Here is a 20,931-nt window from a genome sequence, read left to right as displayed (position 1 = left end):
TCTAAGCATCTGATAGAAAGCCTGAAGCATTAACAGCTGTTTCTTGTGGCCCTCACTCGGACACAAAATGAAACATCTATGGTGGTACGGCGGTGTTAGCAATACTGAAAGGATTCTTTAGTAAAATAGTGGATGCTGGTTGGTCGATCAACATCAGTAAAGTCATGATGTCACATTTATTTATTTTGACCATGACACAGTAGGTTACATTGTTTCTTTCCTGCATTTCTTTTTTTCTTTGTCATGAACACACATTGGGTCATTCTGTGTTCATTCCTACGTGCATGCAGGATTTTTCTTTTTTTAACGTGCGTGTGCTGTTTGTTTTAGTGGTGCAAAAATAAAAGATGTTTATTTAAATCATGCATGGTTATATTTTTTGTATTGTTTTGAGATTTTTTTTCACTTAAATTGAGAGTTTTCTGCAATACCATCTTCTTTTGTTTGAAAGCTGGCCTTGAGGTGGTCAGTGAGAACGCTTCACGGGATAATCGCCTCACGGTTTCTGTTTCAGACTCCTCCCCAGCTCACGGAGAAAGCCAGGATGAAGTTTTGAGGAGGCGTCATGGGGACAAAGAGGTGAATTTTCTTCAACTTTAATCCAGACTTTCATAACTGATGCCTCTCAGTGCAAAATTCATGAATTAACCCTCTGAACACAAATACTTTGATAAAGATTATTGTGAAACATGAGTGTTATGCCTAACAAAGGATCTGTGAATAAAAGAGTAGAGACCCATATCTGGAATGTGCAAACAGTTCAGTCTGGTTTCCTGGCAGAAAATCTTGGAGGAGCAGCGGCGGCTGAAGCGGGAACAGGAAGAGGCTGACACAGCATCGAGGCGACACACGAGCATTGTCCCCACACACCACCAGTTCATCACCAACGAGCGCTTTGGAGACCTGCTTAACATCACAGATAACACAGAGAAAAGGAAATCGGGCATAGAGGTACAATGCACGGCAGTGTCTTATCCTTGTGTAAGCAGGAAGAAAGACGGCAGATGCTTTGTCACTTTGTGAGTCAGGCTGTGGGGGGAGGTCTCTGCAGGCACAGATGGCTTTTCCACTCCTGGTCAAAAATTCATGATAGAAGGCAACATTTGACCTGTTTATCACTGGAATATTTCCCATATACATTTTGATTCAAGTTGCAGAGTGGACTCAGTTTACCAGCTATACGTCCAGAGTGGCAGGGCATGCATGCTGTTTCGCACATTACACACAATAGCTTCTAACTGAGCATGCCCCCGAGGTCAAGTCATCCTTTCAGTCGCAAACATATCATTCTTCCCATTGCTAGAATATTTATGTTCAGAGAGGCCAGTGCAGATTTACAGCTAACAACAAATTCCAGGAAAAGCTTTTCTTAGCGCACATAAATGCCAAAGCCCAGAGAGCGTAGTAGCCAAAAAGAACAAAGATGGAGGCATTTAAGGTATTTAGCCTTCAGGGAAATTTTCACTCACTCAGTGCGATTCAGAGAATAACACTGGTGTAGCTGCTGCCAAATAGTAACAGTCACAGACGTTTATTTTTGTTTTTATATATCTACACAGAAAACGCCCGCCATGGCTCGCTTTGACTTCAGAGCAGAAACTCTAAAGTAAGTGGAAATTATGAGAATTTATATGTATATATTTTTTATAGAAAATACCATAAATGCATTGAAGCTCAAAGCAGCAGCAAGGATAACACCACCAATGAGTTAAATATTTGCCTAGTGGACCTTAATTAAGTAATTTTAAGTAATATTTTTAAGTAATATTAAGTAATTTTTTCAACTTTTAATAAAGTAGTGCCAAAAAAATGTAACAATCACAGAAAACTACCATTTGACCGTGAAGTGATGCTGTATATTCCACCCATGTGATCCTCAAAGCGTCTCAATCTTGTTACACTATGAGAGGTTAATCTCTAAATGTGTGTTGGTTTTGTATTTTCAGGGAGCTGCCATTTCAGAAGGGAGACATTGTGTACATCATTCGACAAGTTGATCAGAACTGGTATGAAGGTGAACATCATGGAAGAGTTGGTATTTTCCCTCGAAGCTATGTTGAGGTATATTGCCTGTTAATGTGTGTTATTTGTGACTCATAGTTCATATCTTTTTTAAAGCATTTCAGAATCGATTCTTTTCACAATTTATGCCCTATTTTATATTCTTGGTTGGTCACATTTGGGTGTTTTGTCTGCTTGCACAGCTCCTCCCCCCCACAGAGAAAGCACAGCCAAAGAAAAGTGCCCCAGTGCAGGTGCTGGAATATGGAGAAGCTGTCGCCCGCTTTAACTTCACTGGGGACACAGTTGTGGAAATGTCCTTCAGAAAGGTGTGACTTAATAAGAGTTATTATAAACTATTAACTAGCGGGTTTTTATTCCCTTTCTCTTTTAATCCAAACAAGGATTTTTTAAAACCCTGATTAGTGGATCTGCCTGTGTGTGTTCAGGGAGAGAGGATTACACTGATTCGCAGAGTTGACGAGAACTGGTATGAGGGCAAAATTTCAGGCACCAATCGTCAAGGCATTTTCCCCGTCACCTATGTAGAAGTTCACAAACGACCACGGGTCAAAAACGGGGTGGAGTACCCGGATCCACCTGTCAGCCATTCACCTCAGCGCAGCACCAATGCTTCACCACAGGTAGGGACTCAAACACACTGATCACTGAGCAATTTCTCTTACCACCACCTCTGTGTGCTTTTAATATCCAAAAATGATTTTCCTTCTACACACACCTCGACGCCCACCTTTTAATTTGTGTTGTGTAGAGATTTTGTCTTTCATTTGCTTTTTCTTTCTCTTACCCCTCTTCCTCTCTCTGTCTCCATCATGCCCTAAAAAGCTGTACCGTAATCGTCTGACCACCTCCCCTCTGCCTCTCCCTCGCTCCCCCCGCCGCTCTGTGTCCCCTGAGGTCCATGCTGTCTCCTCTGAGTGGATCTCCCTGACTGTGGGAGGTGGGAGTCCCCCTGCGGCTCCCACTCCTCCGCTGCCACCACTGCCCACTGTGTCATACCGTTGGGGCGAATACCTGCCCCCACCTTTCTCTGCCAGCCCCGTGCCTCCCATCACTGGCAGCCCATACTGCGTCTCCCCCATGGCCTCCCCATCCGCCTCCCCTCTACCCCCGCCTTACCCACCCAGACCCAACTCGACCACCCCCTCCCTCACATTTACCCCGCCTCAAGGGGAGGACTTCCTGCTCTCTCCTTCCTCCCCACATGTGTCACGTAGTGTGAGCCCCAGCAGTGGGCCGGTGCTGGAGTGCTGGCTGAGGGGGGAGAAGGAATTGACAGAGGGGGAAGGCGCAGAGGGGGACAGGGGCCGCGCAGGCCCGGGCAGCAGGCGAAATAGCCCTGCAGAGGTATCTTCTGCATGGTGTGTGGTGTTGCATCTGAAGTTCACTCTGGAACACAGGCTTATGCCACAGTTTGAGACATTAAAGTAGATTTTCTTGAGTACTGACGCAGACATTTTTGTGGAGAACTAACTGGTAGATCTGACCTGAAGGTGATTTTAGCCAATAGCTGGTTTCAGTTTTAAAGACAGTAACTGAACTGGTCACTTTGCTTACATATGCAAGTCTGCATGGTGTTGTGTGTGAGCCACTAATATGCAAATGGTTTACTGTGTTTGAGTGCTTATGTATTAAGTCTTAGATTTCCTAGCTGCAGAGAGCTGTAAGACAAGTGTGTTTGCATTTCCAGGGTTGATCTGCAATAATAATAAGTTCTGATTTTTATACTGTAAATTTCAGCGTACAGATGCATGTTGTTGTTCCGTGCACAAGCTTGACAAGTTAGATGCTTCTGTTGGTTGGACGTTTTTTTGTTTGGACAGTGACAAGCTGCCGTGAAGCTGAAATATCCACCTGCAGGAAACTTGACTCACGCTGGAGTTTGATCATATTCGCAGCACGTTGATATGCAGTGCAAGGCTTTCATTTTGAATTCCTTTTTTTGTGTTACAGTTTGTAAAAAATGAGGCCGACCATCATGGACGAAGCACCAGAAGCCCTGTGATGCTGTTTGATATCCAAGATAACAACAATGTTAACTCGTTTGCGGTAAGGTGATAGAAAGTGTTCCTGAACCTCTGTTAAAGGTTTACAAAGAGCATGTGTAGTTTGCTACCTGACTTCATCTTGTGCCATCCTAAACATACCACCTTAACAGATCCATTTGACTCACAGCACCTTGAACTCCCATACATATTAGACGTATGATATAACAGAAGTTCAACTTACTCTCCTGCTGAAGTTATAGTTAAATATCAATCATTTTACAGCTGACGAAGCCGCTATAGCTAGCTTAGCATAAATACCAAAAAAATGGGGAAATGAAATGTATCCAGAGCTGATAAAATTCTCCACCAGCATCTCTAAAGCACAGTCATTGTTCTAATATGTAGTCTTTATGTCAAAATTTAAAATGCAGCATGGCCGATCAAAACACAGATGAGTTTTTTTTTTAAGAAAATTATGTGAAGCTACTCTTAAATTACTGTTTGGCTTTATCATTAAGTATAAGCCTGAGCCTTTAAGTTGTCAAGCTAAGCTAACAGGCTACCGACTTGAGCTGTATATTGAATGTACATCAGTCTGCTCACAGAGCTTTTAGCAGCAAAGAGGTTATTTTGTTCCTTCAAGCTGAATCTGTCAGCCCACCTTTAATACTGCGTGCACTTACTGCCTTATATCCTGTACAACTGAACTAATATTTCATGTTTCCTGTCTACATGCTTCTACTGGTGACCTTCCATTTCATGCCTCTTCTCCCGGGTTGGGCCAACACCCCCTCTACCTTTTCTCCTGGCTTTTAACGGATCACATCCTTTTCTGTCTTGCTACTCACCGGACCTACCTTCCTGTCTTGCACTTTACCTCCCCTTCTCTAACTCTTCACCTCCCCTCCTCACCTTCACCTCGGCCTCCTCCGGGACTCTCGGTGGGCCGGGTCTCTCTCTCTTTTCTGACGACTTCACCTACTACTACTACTACTAGGAGGCAGTGTGTAATGAGATCTTGAATATAGCTGAGACCTCGGTGAGGTACTGCAGCACCCTGTCCCACCACCATAATGACTCTCTTCATAGACTGCACCCCCACCCCAGTAAACAATCTCTCATCATTTCCCAGCAACCCCAGTCACACAGCAGCAGCCCGGAGCCGAACCGTCTGAACTGTGGAATGTGAGTAAGATCTGTTTCACGTTTCAGACTCTTATTAATATTCTAGGTAAAGACAGACCTTTGCTGATTTCACACTTTGTGTCTTCCCTGCTTCATGCCGCTCCAGATTTCAGGCTTTGTACAGCTACGTGCCGCAAAACGACGACGAGCTGGAGCTGCAGGAGGGAGATCTCGTCAGCGTCATGGAGAAGTGCGATGACGGCTGGTTCGTTGGTATGTGTCACAGGCCTAGATTCCTCAGAGATGCGGTCACACTCGGTGTGTCACATTAATCTATATAGGGTTTCTGCAAAATGCCAAAAAAGGACTGCACGCGTGCAATGTGCAGGCTCAGGGTTCTTTCAGCGTGTCATCTCCTTCATATATAGAGTTTCTAAAGAATGACAGCAGAGGATTGAGTGCAGTGTGCATGCTCAGGTCCTGTACAGAATTTTAAATAAAGCTCAAAGGGGTTATTTTGGTACTAAGCATTAAATCTGAGAAAGAATCTGATCAATGTTCATCTTTCTTTTCCTCCACAGGTACATCAAAGCGGACAAAACAGTTTGGGACTTTCCCGGGGAATTACGTGAAGGAGGTGAAACTGTAAAGCTATCTAATCTGGCTGTAACACACGGTTGCCTGTCAAGCTTGGGAAGTCATAACTACCGCGCATGGCTGTTGGTTAGAATAGTCATTTAGCCGGGCGAATATTTTTATCTGGGAAAGTGATCAGATCGGCTCCAGGTATGTCAAACTGCACGAGGCGAAGACGGGGACAGCTCACTGCCCAAACACCTCCATCACATTTTACGCACGTCTCCACAGAAGTCATCGGTCTCCATACGTGGAATTTCTCTGTGAAAGCCTCCTGCAAATTAGCTTTTCGACGTACACGTAATAGCTTTTATTGTGTGTGTGTAATTTTACAGTATGCAAGAGTTTGCGTAGCACCTCAGTCTAGAGGCAGGCAGCAGAGCAGTGTATGGATAAAAGGAGTGGATCTTATTACCTGAACTGGACCTGGGGAGGCGTCAGAATGTGTTTTGATCTTTCAGGGCCAGAGGTGTTTAACACCGCTGGCAAAGTATGATGTAAATCAGGTATCGTGAATGAAATTGATTCGATTTAGCTACTTAAAGAAAACCTGTAATATGATCAGATCACTCTATGACCCTGTTAACCAGACAGTTCCCTTAAAAAAACAGCTTAAAGTCAGTGCCCTTGGTACTCTAAATACTTAAAGCCTTATGTAAAATGACCATTTTTAAAATATTAAACTATTTTCCTCCACATTTTCTGAATCATCAGAAAAGTCAGTATTTGCCTCACAGCATTCACAACTCATTGTAGCCCAAGTGTGTTACATTGAATACAGTATTGTCTTCATTCTCTATCCAAAGGTTGCTACAGAGAAGTTATTAACAGCCGTGTGCATGAGTAGAAACTCTAAAATGTTGATGTGTGCTGCTGGCTTCTCTTTTTCTCAGTTTCCACTGCAAACACATATTACAGGACACGCAGATTTTATTGCATGTGTCATAAAAGTGAAACAAAAACTGTGTATATGCACATCCTATATTTTGTATATTTTAAAACTGTGTTTGCTGATTATTGATGCCTTTAAGGTAGCCGATGGTAGACGCCTAGCTTCAGAGCAACCACAGGACAGGCGTGGTAGCACTTAACTTCCTGTTTGGTCATTTAGGAAGATCGCTCCTAACAGTGTAATAGCACTGATGACCTAAAACTCTTTCAAGTTTTAAGTCAAAGCCAACAAGGTGTCTTAGTAAATAATCAGTGATTTTTTTTTTTAGAGCGTATTGAGATTTTAACTGTGCCCTTACTGACATGATTGTATATGTAAATGCGTACAGAGAACTGTATACGTACGGCTGCACATTTTCACTCATAATGACTACAGTTGTAAGGTCAGCATTAATACAGCATGCACTATAAGATCATTGAGAGACTGACAAATCACACTGGAGCATGAAACACTATCAGCCAGCCAACACCCTAATAATTGCACTTTTAACTTAAAGAAAACAGAAGTAATGACGCGGTGAACGCCGCTTTTTTTGAGCCTTTAATGGCCGATAGCCGATGGAAGATTGCTTTGATCTCCGCTACCAAAGCATCAGAGCCGTCTTCCTGCAAATACGGAGCGCCCACATCTCCAGCGCCATCAGATCCGGTGTTGTGCCAAAAAGTGATTGTCTGCCAAAAACTGATTTCCAATGTTTCTGTGTATTTTTTATGTGTAATATCTTTACGTATGTTCGTAAATAGACTTCGGTGAACAGGGTTTACAAAGGGGTTATATAGAGAATTAAAACAATATCTGTTTTTCACTTACATTATAACCAATCCGGTCCTTTATCCCCACTTAAAATATTTTTACGGAAATATTGTAATATTTGCTGCCATTTCTGCTGTCCTCTTGGCCAACTTACTCTTACAAAAGACATTTTTAATGTTAATGAGATTTTTTTTTTAACTGGATAAATAAAGGTTATATAAAAGTCACTGCCAAAAACTGATTGCGGCTTCTACCTTGTTACACGAATGTTGTTTGTGGCTCAAGATGACTTTATGTCATCCATGAGGGATGCATTTGACATATGTTTCACATATTATAGCCCAACAAGTTACTTATAGCAGTTTAAATACGAGCAATCAGTTTTTGGCAAATACCGGAAATCAGTTTTTGGCAGACAATCACTTTTTGGCACAACACCTGTAACGTGTCAGAATAGATCCTACACACACAAACACACGAGCGCCCTCACATCATCAGTGTCTGCGCCGTGCAGAGCTTTCGGGTAGTGTGTCCAAAAAAACCCTTAGTGCTTGTTATGACCTGCTCGGAGCAGCAGACGGGGGTAGTTCGTTGCGCAATTGCTAAATAAGTATTTTTATCTAATCGTACTTTATGTTGGGAAGATTGATGGTAGTGAGCAGTGGAACTCAGAGAAGCGCTGTCATCACCTTCTTATCCAAAAACTCAAATTAAAGGGCCTACAGTGTAGCTGTTTATGAACACACAAAATCTGAAAGATAAGCTGAAGTATAGAAACATAAGACAGATAAGACTTATTAGATCTAGAAGCGTATGTCGACAGTGTCTTTGTTTTTTGCACCATGATGTGTTAGCTACAGTTGTGCATGTGGCCACCACGTAGGTCATATCTGAACTTTATTAATTGATGAAGTACATTCATTTAAGCCAGGTCAGTACAATCAGTGTTTCCTGTGAGATTGGGTTTTTCTTCCTGTGCAGATCACAACCGCTACTTTGCCAACATCAGCAAAGAATGTTTTCCCAGCGAGATATCACACGGAATATATTACACTGCAGTGTGGGTTTGCCTTTTTATCACACTGTTTTTAATGTCCAGGCATTTCATTTTATCACAAAAGCGTGTTTTGTTTTTTTATTTTACCTCCGCCTCTGTAACTCCAGCTCTTCATGAAAGTGTTGATTAGTCGGGAGTCTGCTGAGCTGTCGCCTTTCGAAATGAATCCTGTTGCGACGTAGAGAGGTTTGCTCCTTCTCAGACACACTGCACGATGGGCAAATAATCACTCGTTTAGTGACAAAACAATTGGCAATAGATTGTTTCTGTGATTTGTCCGTAAAACGTCACGGGATGTATGAATGTATGAATATATGAATGTGTTGCAGGCAGTGTAAACATGTAAAAAAACAAAAAAACGTGTGAAACGTTATTGAACAGTTCGGCAAATGAAGGATTGTAAATATGTAAAATAAAAAATAGACTGCGAGCAATAGGAGCGTCAGATTGAACTCTCTGTCACTTGCAGTGGTTTATTTTGCCTGAAGGATTTTTTTGTTTTGTTTTATTGGCAAAGCACAGAGTGGAGCGTTACTGAGCACAGAAAGATTAAACATTACGCTGCCATTTGTGAGGATCATGTTGCCTTATGTTTGAAAAATTGTGCCTCATTTTCTTTTTTTTTCAGTATCACTGAAATGTATCCATGACGTATTTTGTGTAACCCTGATTTTCCCCGTTTGTTCGAGTCTCTGTGACGGGAGAACATTTACTAAGAACTTGTCTGTTACTGTACAAGAACCTAAAAGTGTGACATAACGCTTCGACATGATTAACACTCATGAAAAACGGACGCACAGCCTGCAACAGGTTTGGTTTGTTTGCTTCAATTTGCAGTGCTGTTACATTGACAATATTAAAATAAAGATACTATACACTGCTGTGTTCGGTATTATGCAATATTTAATAAACCATTTAAACCATTGCATGTGTTGCCAGTTTTGTTTTTTGAAAAAAATCTGAGGGGAAAAGTCCGTTTTTAGCATTGGCCAACTTGTTCCGGCTGTGTGAGCATGTGAGTTTTCATCCTGGCTCATTAGAAAGAGTGTTGGTTTAGAAAATGTAATAGACGAAAACCTGCAAAGACGAACAATGAATTCAGCACTGTATATTCAAGTGTTTAAAGTAAATTACTAACAGTATTTTAAGCACTTAAGTTGCCAAGTTAAATTGTTTTTCTGGACACAGGATCACCGGGGTCCTAAATATAGCACCAGCCACTTCACTGGGTACACCTCTTTGTCTAGTTAAAATAACTCTCTGATCAGCTGATCTCAAAAGCAGTTCAGTACATTTCGGGAAGGGGGCGTGCCAACTTGCTGAAGTTCAAACCAAGCATGAAAATGAGGAAGAAAGGTGATTTAATGACTGTGAATGTAGCATGGTCATGCCAGTCAGGCTCGTCTGAGTATTTCAGAAACTGCTGATCAGCTGGGATTTTCCAGCACAGCCATCTCTGGGTTTGCAGAGAATGATCTGAAAAAGGGAAAATCTCTGATTCAAATAATACTTTGTTACAACCAAAGGATGCAGAAGAGCATCTCTGAATGCACATATCAAACCTTGAAGCAGATGTGCTACAGCAGCGGAAGACCCCACTACTGACAGTTAAAAACAGGAAACTGAAAAACTACAGTGTACATCTTCTGATGGTTCTTTCCAGCAAGATATGCCCTGGTGTCCTAAAGCTTAAATCATTTCAAACTGGTTTCTTGAACATGTCAGTGAGTTCAATCTAATAGAGCACCTTGGGAATGTAGTGGAACGGGAGATTTGCATGATGTAAAGTGTGTGATGTTATCATGTGAGCGTGGACCAGAATCTGAAGAATGCTTCCAGCACCTTGTTGAATCTGTGCCAGATGAAGGCCAACCCAGTATCAGCAAGGTGTAACTAATGAAGTGGGTGTGGGGGTTATGTTTGGTTTGTTTGTTTGTTTGTTTTGAAAAAGCAGATCTTCAAACTTTGCCTACAAGACGGGTTCGAAGGGGAGCTGTTCACCTCTGGACTGTTGAACGTCAGCTGTGTTATCTGATGATCATTTCTGATGTAGTGCAGTGTTGTGGCTGCACTCAGGAAAGTGGGTGAATGCTGTTGGGTGAAATGAAGCAATAAATGTCAGACTCCTGTAATCACAGTGAACAAATGCTGAAAGCCGCTCAGAGTCCTGCTGACAGAACAGCCAGAAGCACTTGATCCATATCCACTTGAACTGATAACAGCGTCACTTTAAAACAGGCTCACAGACTTTTTGGCATACCTAACATTACAAAGCAAAACCCACAAGAAAGGACGTGTTTCATTCAGTTTGGCCGCCTTGCCCCCCCTTTATTTTTTTCCTCCACTTTCAGCAGAGGCCCTCTGGCAGGAATTCAGTTTTTGGGAGCGGCACATTCCACATCCTGGGATTTAGCTCTACCATAAATGGTAAGTTTGCACATAACACGGTGACGCAAGGGCAGGCCGACGTCTCTAAAACGAACTGAAGCTCTTGTGAGAGGTCCAAAACAGGAAGAGGTACCACTCTGCTCTGCTTTCAGAGAAACGTCCTTTCATTAAAAATAATGTGGTCATCGCAAAGTTGCACTTTTTTGTTGTTTAATATCAGTTTAATAATAATGAAAAATTAAATTAAAAGCAAAGAATGTTTAATTTCTTTTTTGGCCAAACTTCACAGTGTATGATGCAAAATCTTTGATATTATTTTGTGTTTTAATACTTGCCATCAATTGTGGTTCTCTTATTTGTACATCCAGGCATCAGTACCAAGAATCAGTAGTAAATTGTCACCTTAGGTGTTGTAGCTGACCAAGTGCAATGATAATACTTTACAGTACTGTATTATCAACCTTCGCTGAATGGGAGGATCGGCAGTGTCCTGCAATTTCATATGATGTTATTCTGAATTACTTTGTGCATCTTCTCGGTAACACAGGAACTACAGCACTTCTGAGTTGTATCAGTATCTTCACAGTGTTACGCAATCATTCACCACGAGGATGAAAATTAAATGGTGTTTTTTTTAAAGTGAGCAATCAGGCCGATCAGTTCGTCAAGCCGCAGAGCATGAGTTGGCAAAGTGCTTCACATCTTCCTCATTATTCTGAGGAAACACTACAAGTTCCTCCAAAAAAGGTCTCAGTTATGTTCAACAACACAAAGTTCCTGCCTGAACACCTTTAGCTTCCAGCTTCTAGGTTAACGCAGCAGAATTTCATGGACACAGTGAGGCTGTGGCCTTCCAGTGGTTAAACTGCTTTGGTGTGCACAAAAGCACAGCTGTCATCATACAATGTAATGCTTTTCTAGCATTGCTGACCACTCAAAGTGTTTTAGACTTTGATTTGTTTTATTCCACACACTGTAAACACCTTATCGAGCCCTCACCAATAGCCCGGTTAGAATCATCAGTTAACATGCATGTCTTTGGACAGGGGAGGAAGCAAGAGCACCAGAGAAATTAAACGAAAGGCCCTAAAAGGCCAGCTGAATTTAAAGGAGTTCCTGGAGATCAAGCAATCTCCGTTGGAAAGAAGCTGCTGTCCGTGGGGTCTCTTCAGAAGTAATCGTTCTGATGTGATGATAACAAACGGGTCACCATAGCCACTGCAGTGGAACTGCTTAATATAAAAATTAATTTCTTCTCCTTACTGCTAGTAAAGGAAGATTAGACCACTGTGATTTAAGTTAGTGTTTTCTTTCAATAAGGAAATTGTATGGTACTGATATTTAGAGATGTGATTTATTCATGAACTGTATTTGGATAGTCATCAATTAACATTTTCCGCTGGGATAGACTCCCGATTTGGATGAGCCGAAGATTATGGGTGGATGTATGTGCCGATAAAGAACAATAAATAAAAAAAACAGAGAGATTAATCACATTTATTTATGTACATCAACAACAAAAAATGTAATTCAAGGCACAACGAGCATTAAAAAATGCAAGTTATAGGATAAAGATCTTTGAAGTATTCACCCGTCTGCCTACACATGCATATGAATTTGAGTGGCAACCCACTCTTAATTCATAGGGTTTAAATATGATGTCAGCCCACCCTTCACATTATAATAGCTTCAGCTCTTCTGGGAAGTCTTTCCTCAAGTTTTACACGTTTATGGGAATTTCTGACCATCATTCCAGATGCACATTTGTGAATTCAGACACTAGCGTTAAACGAAAAGGCCACAGTCTCTGCTCTAATTCATCCCAAAGGTGGTTTTTTTTGGATTGAGGTCAGGACTCTGTGCAGGCAAATTACACTATGCACAGTGCAGTCAGACAAATACCGTTCTCCTGGAAACTGCCATACCCAGACTTGTCCATTGGATTGCCAGATGGAGAAGTGTGATTTGTCACTCCAGAAAACATGTTTCCACTGGTCAGTGAAGGCGTGCTTTACAACCACCGCATCCAACTCTTTGCATTGCACTTGGTGGATGTACCTGCTCGGCTATGGAAACCCATTTCTGATGAACTTGGCCCATTTGTCAACCAATCAGCATTTGACTGAAGAGCAGCATCATCCATGACAAGCAATGTGTAGTTGGGATATTACAGGGGAACGTGTTTACACTGGCACGTTTGCCCCTCTGTAGACTCTATATGCTTCATTTACGTTACCACGGTTGTGTCCATACACATCTGCCTGGCCTGTTCAGTACCGTCCTTTCCTCTTCCTCTGTAGCATTGGAAGGATGCAGTCACTGAATTGGGACCAAGCTATAGCATGCTTCAGTGCTTCACATTGGCACTCTTAAAAAAATAAACAAACTCCAACACAAGTAAAAATTCCAAAAGGGCTAAGCTGTGCAGACATCCACGTGCCTGCTTGTTTTTGCGACCACGTGGACTTGTCTGCAGAGACTTCAAAGAAGGGTAACAGGATTTACTAGTCTGCAGGAGGTGTTTCCAGCTGCCCGTGTCTCAGTATAATCAAGGCTTAAAGTGACAAGATAAAAACATAATTAACAAGAATTAATAACAACTACAGATGTAATCAAATTAGTGACTTCTTATAGTATTTTTTTCTTCTAAATGTTTTCTTTGCCATCATTTTTCTTCTGCATTTATGAAGAATTGACCCTTCTAATCCTCATCCTCTGCTTGTGTTTTGGATCCATCATGCTCGACAAATGTGGGCGCTATAAGTGTGCAGGGTGTGCTTCAGAGTGACTCAAGCAAAGTGTTGAAGCCCAGTCAGGATGTGATTCATCCATCACATATGGTGGTTCACCTTCAAGCAGACATGCTGACTTTAGCAGTCCTTACAGAAACACATCCAAAACGAAACAACTTACTCCCAGTCCAGCGCAAATTCAGTCTTCACATGCTTCTTTTAACCTTAGCAGCAATACTAAAGACACCCTTGCACATTCAACACCAGACCAGTACCAGGAAAAGTTTGATTTTAATAATCACAACAATGTAAAGTGACTTGGTTGAGCTTTAACTGCTCCAGGCAGAATTACAGGCTCAAACATGCATTCTCTTTATCACACCAGCATTACTAATGCGGCCATTAGCAGTGCAAAGATTGTGAATCCTGAAATCACTTACACGTCATGCTCAAGTCTAACCATGTCTGTGTAGATTCTCAGTCATCCAGGTCATGTTGGTCTTGAGAGCTTGTCTTTTTTTAAGTTTTTGAAGACGTTTCGGCCCTCATACAAGACATTTCTTCTGTTCTAAAAACAAAAGGTGGAGTTTCCCAAGCATTTAACCCATAAAGGCAGCGTCCTCTTTGGAGGTGGTCCTGAAGGACCCATATTGATCGTGTGAGTTGTGTGGAGAAAGGCGTGGGTCATTGCCATCACTGGGGGTTGAAACCAGGTTTACCTTGAAAATATTATGTTAATCTTAAACGACTTCATGGTTAAATAAAATAAAGATTAAACAAACAAATAAATAAGGGTGAAACAACTGTGAGAGCTTGCCCCACCCTATCGAGGTCACCTAGGGCAAGGTGTGAGTTGAAGCCCTGGGAAGGGACCCTGATAACTAGTGTCATAAGCCACACAACAGTATTTTCATTGCTTCAGATTTTCTTAATAAGATAAACACGTGACGAAGAAAATGATGGCCACTACTCAGTCGCTGTGTCCAAGGGGCTTACTCACCCAGTATGGTGGCTTAATCCCACAATTCTGCACGTCAGTGGCGTGTGCGCGAGTGATCCATCTTCTTCATACACGATCTTCGGTCTCACTTATCAGGGAGGAAACTTCAAAATCTATTCGTCCAACTGTAATCCGAGGGTCCTCCCCCTCCACTAATGCGGTGGAGTTGCAGTCAGCCTCAAACTTTTGACCATTGATTACTCCACGTCATATTGCAGTAGGAAGTGAAGCAGAGGTCTGAGGCAGCTCCTTTACTACCGTCGGCTCTGTTTCAAAACTTTCACACCATGCCTCTCCGTGTGGCGTTGCAGGGTCCCGGCCCCTGGGGGTTCAGGCTGGTTGGAGGAAAGGACTTCGAGCAGCCACTGGCTATTTCCCGGGTAAGTTCGTTTTACTGTTAGTTTCTCCCCCGCATTTCAGTGTAACCGCACCTGGACTCTCACCTCTCATTGTTTCCCCGCGACTTTACTGAAGGCTGGTTGACGATTAACGGTTAGCTTGTGTTAACCGGAGGGCTAACGAACGGCTAAACTAGCGTTAGCTTTCTCAGTTTATTGTAATTAAAAGTTAAGTTAGCGGCAATTTTTGCTAGTGCTACCTCAAGGAGCAAACGCGGTGGTCCGTGGACCCCACTTAATATTTAAAAACTTACATTTTTATGTAAGGTAAAATATATTTTTGGTGAATTTCTGATGAATTGTGATTTTTATGTATCTTTTTCAGTCTTTAACTGAGAGTTAAAGCTACTTTAAAACAGTAGTTTTATAATAGCCGAACCACAAATGCACTAATCCCAAACAATGGTTTTCATATTTGGTCTCTTACAGAATTTACTTAAGATTTAAAGCGTGATTTTTTAAAAGTTTCAACTCCATGCTTTGACATCACTGAGTGACCATGGACCCATCGGAGCCTCTTTGTCATGCGCTGACAGCTGACACACCTCACTGGTGTTCATTAGCGCTAAGATTTTATTAAGCTTCATACAGGGTGCTGCTCTGGTGGCAGTAATGAACCGGATTATAGCTAGCAAAGCACTCCTCTGAGCCTACACTGCATTTTTCCCCTCTTGTGAAGGTTATTACTGTGGTCAGGCCACCCCACCCATGGAAAAGTGATTAGGAATTCCTGGTCCCTCTCCCTGCTTTAGGCCTTTATCTCAGATAGAGAATCTGGGCTCCAGGAAGCTTTTATCCTGACTCTGCAAGTGCCTTCGCTTCTGTTTACTGTTAACAAAGACAGCTGCTTAAAGGTTCTTGAAGGTCAGGTTTAAAACAATGGCATTCTCCTCTTTTGACTTGGAAGCCTTTAGGCTGTAATTAGAAGGTGCGTTTTCCATATATTTGTAATTATGGTGCACAAGTGGCTTCTAATTTTATAATTTCTATGTCCTGTGTTGTAGGTCAACCCCGGGAGTAAAGCAGCCCAAGCAAATCTATGCATCGGGGATATAATTCTTTCCATCGATGGAGAACCAACAGAGAACATGACTCACTTGGAGGCGCAGAACAAGATAAAGGGCTGCATAGAGGAAATGGTGCTCTCCATAGACAGGTAAGCTGTGTCTAAATGTGCCATTCTCATCTGCATAGCCATAGGCTCAGAGAAAAAGAGTGAGTAATGTGAGACGGCTCAGCTGCAATCCAGGTGTTCAGCGAGTGACATCATGTTTATTCAGTGATTTTTAAACAGCAGTTCTGTTTGTTTTACTGGTTTTTACCATGTTGCAATCCCGCATCGCTCTGTTGTGTCGTCTTGTAAATTACTCATGACTGATGACTTTTGAGGAGTCGTATCAAAAGGGCTTTGAAAGACGGTTGGAACCACATATGTTTGCTCCCATTAAGCGATGTCATATTGAATGCATGAAAGGACGGGCTTAACTGCAAGATAAACAAGAACATGAGCATGCCTGCAAGGGCTCTGTTGCATTCAAAGACACAGCCCTAATATTGCGTTCACGTGCTGATACACAGGAACACGCGGGCAATCCTGGCATTTTATGTTACTGAATCCTCAGATCATCTTTCAAGCCTTGTTTTGCCTTCCTGTCTTCCTCAGGTCAGAAACAAAACTGTGGTCGCCGCTGTCATCTGAAGAGGGGAAGACGCATCCCTACAAGATGAATCTTGCGTCAGAACCACGGGTGTGTGTCAGCATCAAAGCTGTATGAACTTTAACAAAGTGACTCCTCCAGCTTTGTCATTTAGAGTGAAATCGAGTAGCCGTTCAGTTTCTGGAAGCCAGAGTGCTGCCCTCCCCATGCCTGCAAAGGCTTGGGGATTTTTTTTTTTTTTTAAATTTATATCCTACTACTGTTCATGATGAAGTCATTGTTTACTTACCAACAGGAGGTTTCCTAGGAGACAGTAGTTTATCAGCCAAGCCCTGACGCAAGCCTCAGTTCCTGCCCGCTGAGTGGAAAGTTGAGGCCAAAGTATGAATTCATGTAGGAAACGGTGTCTCAGGCCCTGTGTGTGTGTGTGTGTGTGTGTGTGTGTTTCACAAGTCACAAAACTAGAGTTTTGTTTTTTTTGTTTCTCCAACACACATTAACACATATTTCAAGCACTTCTCTAGAATCTGTTGCTTCACTCTTTTGTTTTATGTAAGTATTGTCAGCTCCTTTGCGCAAGTCATCTTGCTCGCAGAGACTCGGGGAGATTTTGCACTTTTAGAAGCTTGAAGCATGAGCTATATTTGGAGGCATTTCCGTGTTCCCACTGTAAAGCATGAGCTAGATTTGGTGGTATTTGTATGCCCACTGTGATGGCATGCCAGTGTCATGACGCATCTGTCGTTAAAGTTAGCCACGTAGGTATAATTAAGGCAGAGTCCACAGTCATTATCCTGCTAAATTATGTGTGACTTTGTATCAGACTGGAAGCTGCTTTAAAAAGACAGAACCGCTCAAAGTTTCCAAGTCTGTTTTCACGAAAAATGTTATTGAAAGTGAAGCTTAAAACACAATAGGCCAGTCACTTTCAAACCTTAAGCAATATTTCTAACCCACTTAGCAAACACTGCATGTTTGTACATGCGCAATTAAGAAAAAAAAACTTTTATAGCTCATCAGGTGTGCACTGAGAGTATTGCTTGTTTCAATTACGCTTGGATTTCATAAATATTGCACTCTCCTAACTTTTGCAGCTTGGTTTTTGCAGGAGGTGAAACACATAGGCTCGACCCACAACAGGAGCGCCCTGCCTTTCACTGGTTTCGGCTCCAAAGTGGTGACTAACCAGTACAATAATCCATCTGGGCTGTACTCTTCAGAGAATATCAAGGACTTCAACTCAGCTGTGGATGAAGTCAAGACCATTACTACGGCTAATGACCCCCCCAACAAGTAAGATGGGCTTAAGTGATGGCAATCAATCAGTATTGAAAATGTGAGGATGAGTGAGTTTAGCTGGGCTCTGCTTGGGTCACAGAGTAAATAATCGTTGTGGGCAGTAGACTCAGTAAATTGTGGCTCAAATTCAGAATGTTTCCATTTAATTGAAAAATGAATTTGTATGCATCTTCCTTTTTGATTTACTTGGTTGTTTGGATACTCTGTGAAAGACTTTTCTAGATCATTCTGCAAGCTTAGCTTTTCATTAAGTTGTTTTCCAAATACTCATTTTGAATTGGGGAAACTGGAACTGCGTTTGTTTTAGAGGATTACTTCAATACTGACATACACAAAACCTCTTAAACACTCTGTGATTTATTTGAATCCTTTCTGGAGGAGAAGTACATGTGCACACTGTTTGGCTCTAACTGCTAACTGCAAGATTTACAGTAGCGGGCCAGCTCCCGAAAGGCTGCTGTGCTTCAACAAATCATTAAAGTGTGAATATTGCTTCCAAGCAGATGGAGCCAGTATTTACTAATCCAGTGACTTAAGAAAATGATGTCACTTAAGTCTATGTTTAAAACAAGTAAAACACAAGAGAAGGTTCATTCATTGGCGTTTTTTTTTTTCGTGCTGAATCAGCACTGATCTCCTGGGCTTTTACTGCCAGTCTGATTATGTATCAAAATGCTGTTGCTGAATATGATTTTTTTTTTTTTTCCTTGCTGAAACGTGCCCAATTTCTTTCTAGTGCTCCATCAGAGCCATCAGGTAAGCGACCGCCCATAGTCGCAGATTCCGAAGTCTACAAGATGCTGCAGGAGAATCAGGAGTCTGACGAGCCTCCTCGACAGTCTGCTTCATTCAAGGTGCTTCAGGAGATTCTTGAGACAGGTACTGATACCATGCTTTTTCCATATACTTTAAGGGGCAATGTAGGATTTTTATATTGTATTTTTAAACAATTTTAGCTTTTTGGTAGACTGTTGTCTTTTAGTTCCAATCAAGATTTTCAGTCTATTCTTGGTGTTTGTAGGCGACTTGGATAAACCATCAGGCTTCAGGAGTGTGAAAGCGCCCACAACAAAGGTTGGAGCATCAGTGGGGAACACAGAGAAGTTACCCATGTGTGACAAATGTGGATCTGGGATTGTGTAAGTATTTTATGGTCAAGCTTGAACTCTGTAGGCCTCTAGATTGTGTTCATCTGAATCTAGCAGCACTTGGGAGAAATACTGTCTCCACCTTGTGGGCAAATGAAGTAACAACAACACACTTGTTTCCTAATTCCTGCTGCTGGAAGATATTTTAATTTTGCTTTTTATATTTTTAGAAAAGTCCATAAATGTTTTATTTTCCTTTCTTTAAGAGTATCCTTGAAAATCCTTACTTCATACAGATGTTTAGCACACTGTCCACACTGTCCCATCAGAAGATCTAAGTTTAGAAACTTCTACTTAAATCTGCCATGCCGAGGGTTTAGTATGGGGTTTACCAGGAACGGGTCTGCCCACGGGTTCACCAATGCTGGCTTATAATATGCGTCTTTTTTAGCAATAGATTAATTGCTTTTGTTTCTTACCATTATTTTCAACGTGGTTGTGGATGTTAAAGCCAGATTATAAAATCCTAGTGTACAGAATACGACACAGAATCTTTTCTCCCACAGGGTCATTTCAGTCCTTTCCTTTTTGAGATACTGTACGAGAGTATCACTTCATTTTCTGACATTTTCATGTCTGTGCTGTTTTGGGAAGTGGGAACATGGAACGTGCCTGTAATGGCAAGCAAAACATTATAAATCAGGCCTAATTTCTGACTCAGACGTTTCCTGATGTTCATCTTTCTCCAAAACACCTTTGAGATCTAAAAGTAAATGTGTGTTTAGGTTTTCTAACTTGATCAGCTTAGATCAGAAGATGCTCTTTCCTATAGACAGCGACCCTCACTGCCATTCTCACTTATTTTTGTTTTTATTTACACTTCAGAGGGATGGTTGTGAAGCTGAGGGACAAGTTCCGTCATCCCGAGTGCTACACCTGCACAGACTGCAACGTCAACCTAAAACAGAAGGGACATTTCTTTGTGGAGAACCAGATTTACTGTGAGACGCACGCCCGCGAGCGAGTGACTCCACCCGAGGGCTACGACGTGGTTACGGTCTTTCCCAAGTAGTTCCCCTCACTGAGCTCGGCCTCGGACTGCACGCCACCATAGGACACCAAGACATAAACCGAGACTTACAATATTTAGCTAATGCTACTCGTAAGACTATGAACTGGTCTCCTTTCACACTATACTTCAGTACTGTCACTGGTAGGCAGGACAGTAAGGAACTACGTGTTTGAAAATGTTGATTTGCACAAAAACTTTGGCCTATAAGAAAAACCAGTGAATACTGTAAGATGGCATTTCTTTTTTTTCGTATCATTTAAAATAATTTGAATGACAGCCACTATGTTTTGATACTGTTTGTACATTTCAGCGTCTTTTGAATCATGGAAGCAAAAGAAAGCCAGAATATTCCCATCCCTGTTAAAGGAAAAACATGTTTTCTACAGTTTTTATTGAATAAATAAACATTGTTTTATACAGCAAAATACATTTGAATATAATTGCCGAATAAATATTTTTTAGCTTGAACAAATTCTCTCATGTCGTCCTGGTTTATTAACTGTCCCTTGTGCTCTTTTTCTTTACTTTTAGTGACACTGATTGTAGGGTTGCAAATATTAGGGGTGCCACATGATCATTAAATTGCTTTCAAACACAAAGAATGATTTGAATGACAGTTGTGGCTTCAGAAAGTCTTTTTTCCCCCCTTTTTTTAAAAAAAAAAAAAAAAAAAAAGCAAAACAAAAAACTTTAGTTGCTTTTTAAGAATAAACACTGAACATGGGTAACTAATGTCTTTGGACCTGGTCTTAAGCGTAACCTC

General features: G+C 41.6%; 2 protein-coding genes and 1 long non-coding RNA gene across 9 annotated transcripts in view; 2 read left to right on the top strand and 1 right to left on the bottom strand.

Moving 5' to 3' along the window:
• Positions 1–9,458, top strand: part of sorbs1 (sorbin and SH3 domain containing 1) — a 42,896-nt gene extending 33,438 nt beyond the window's left edge. For 4 of the 7 annotated variants that reach the window (XM_085478277.1, XM_085478271.1, XM_085478272.1 and 1 more), the window contains 11 exons: positions 515–579; positions 781–951; positions 1,560–1,606; positions 1,947–2,061; positions 2,205–2,330; positions 2,451–2,645; positions 2,848–3,369; positions 3,976–4,071; positions 5,008–5,195; positions 5,302–5,408; positions 5,717–9,458. In XM_085478277.1, the coding sequence (XP_085334403.1) occupies positions 515–579; positions 781–951; positions 1,560–1,606; positions 1,947–2,061; positions 2,205–2,330; positions 2,451–2,645; positions 2,848–3,369; positions 3,976–4,071; positions 5,008–5,195; positions 5,302–5,408; positions 5,717–5,784 (1,700 nt within the window). In that variant the 3' untranslated portion in view covers positions 5,785–9,458. Of the gene's footprint in view, positions 1–514; positions 580–780; positions 952–1,559; positions 1,607–1,946; positions 2,062–2,204; positions 2,331–2,450; positions 2,646–2,847; positions 3,370–3,975; positions 4,072–5,007; positions 5,196–5,301; positions 5,409–5,716 lie in introns of those variants that run through there. The other 3 variants (XM_085478274.1, XM_085478276.1, XM_085478275.1) reach the window with 3 other exon arrangements.
• LOC146695831 (uncharacterized) overlaps positions 1–14,716 on the bottom strand; it is a 42,569-nt gene extending 27,853 nt beyond the window's left edge. The window contains exon 1 of the long non-coding RNA XR_014923634.1: positions 14,654–14,716. This is a non-coding gene — a long non-coding RNA (uncharacterized LOC146695831). The remainder of the gene's footprint in view (positions 1–14,653) is intronic.
• Positions 14,717–14,841: 125 nt separating this feature from the next.
• pdlim1 (PDZ and LIM domain 1 (elfin)) lies at positions 14,842–20,643 on the top strand. The gene is made up of 7 exons (XM_085478284.1): positions 14,842–15,033; positions 16,056–16,207; positions 16,715–16,799; positions 17,818–18,002; positions 18,745–18,887; positions 19,030–19,147; positions 19,982–20,643. The coding sequence occupies exons 1-7, from the start codon at positions 14,941–14,943 to the stop codon at positions 20,166–20,168; spliced, it is 963 nt and encodes a 320-aa protein (XP_085334410.1). The 5' UTR covers positions 14,842–14,940; the 3' UTR covers positions 20,169–20,643.
• Positions 20,644–20,931: the final 288 nt, after the last annotated feature.

The sequence above is a fragment of the Copadichromis virginalis genome, linkage group LG13, assembly GCF_057382275.1.
Source record: "Copadichromis virginalis isolate Kocher_CV1m ecotype Utaka linkage group LG13, C_Virginalis_male_GT1.1, whole genome shotgun sequence".
In the NCBI taxonomy this organism is placed as follows: Eukaryota; Metazoa; Chordata; class Actinopteri; order Cichliformes; family Cichlidae; genus Copadichromis; species Copadichromis virginalis.
Note: the sequence above shows the minus strand (reverse complement) of the source record. Positions and strands in the feature narration are given on the sequence as shown.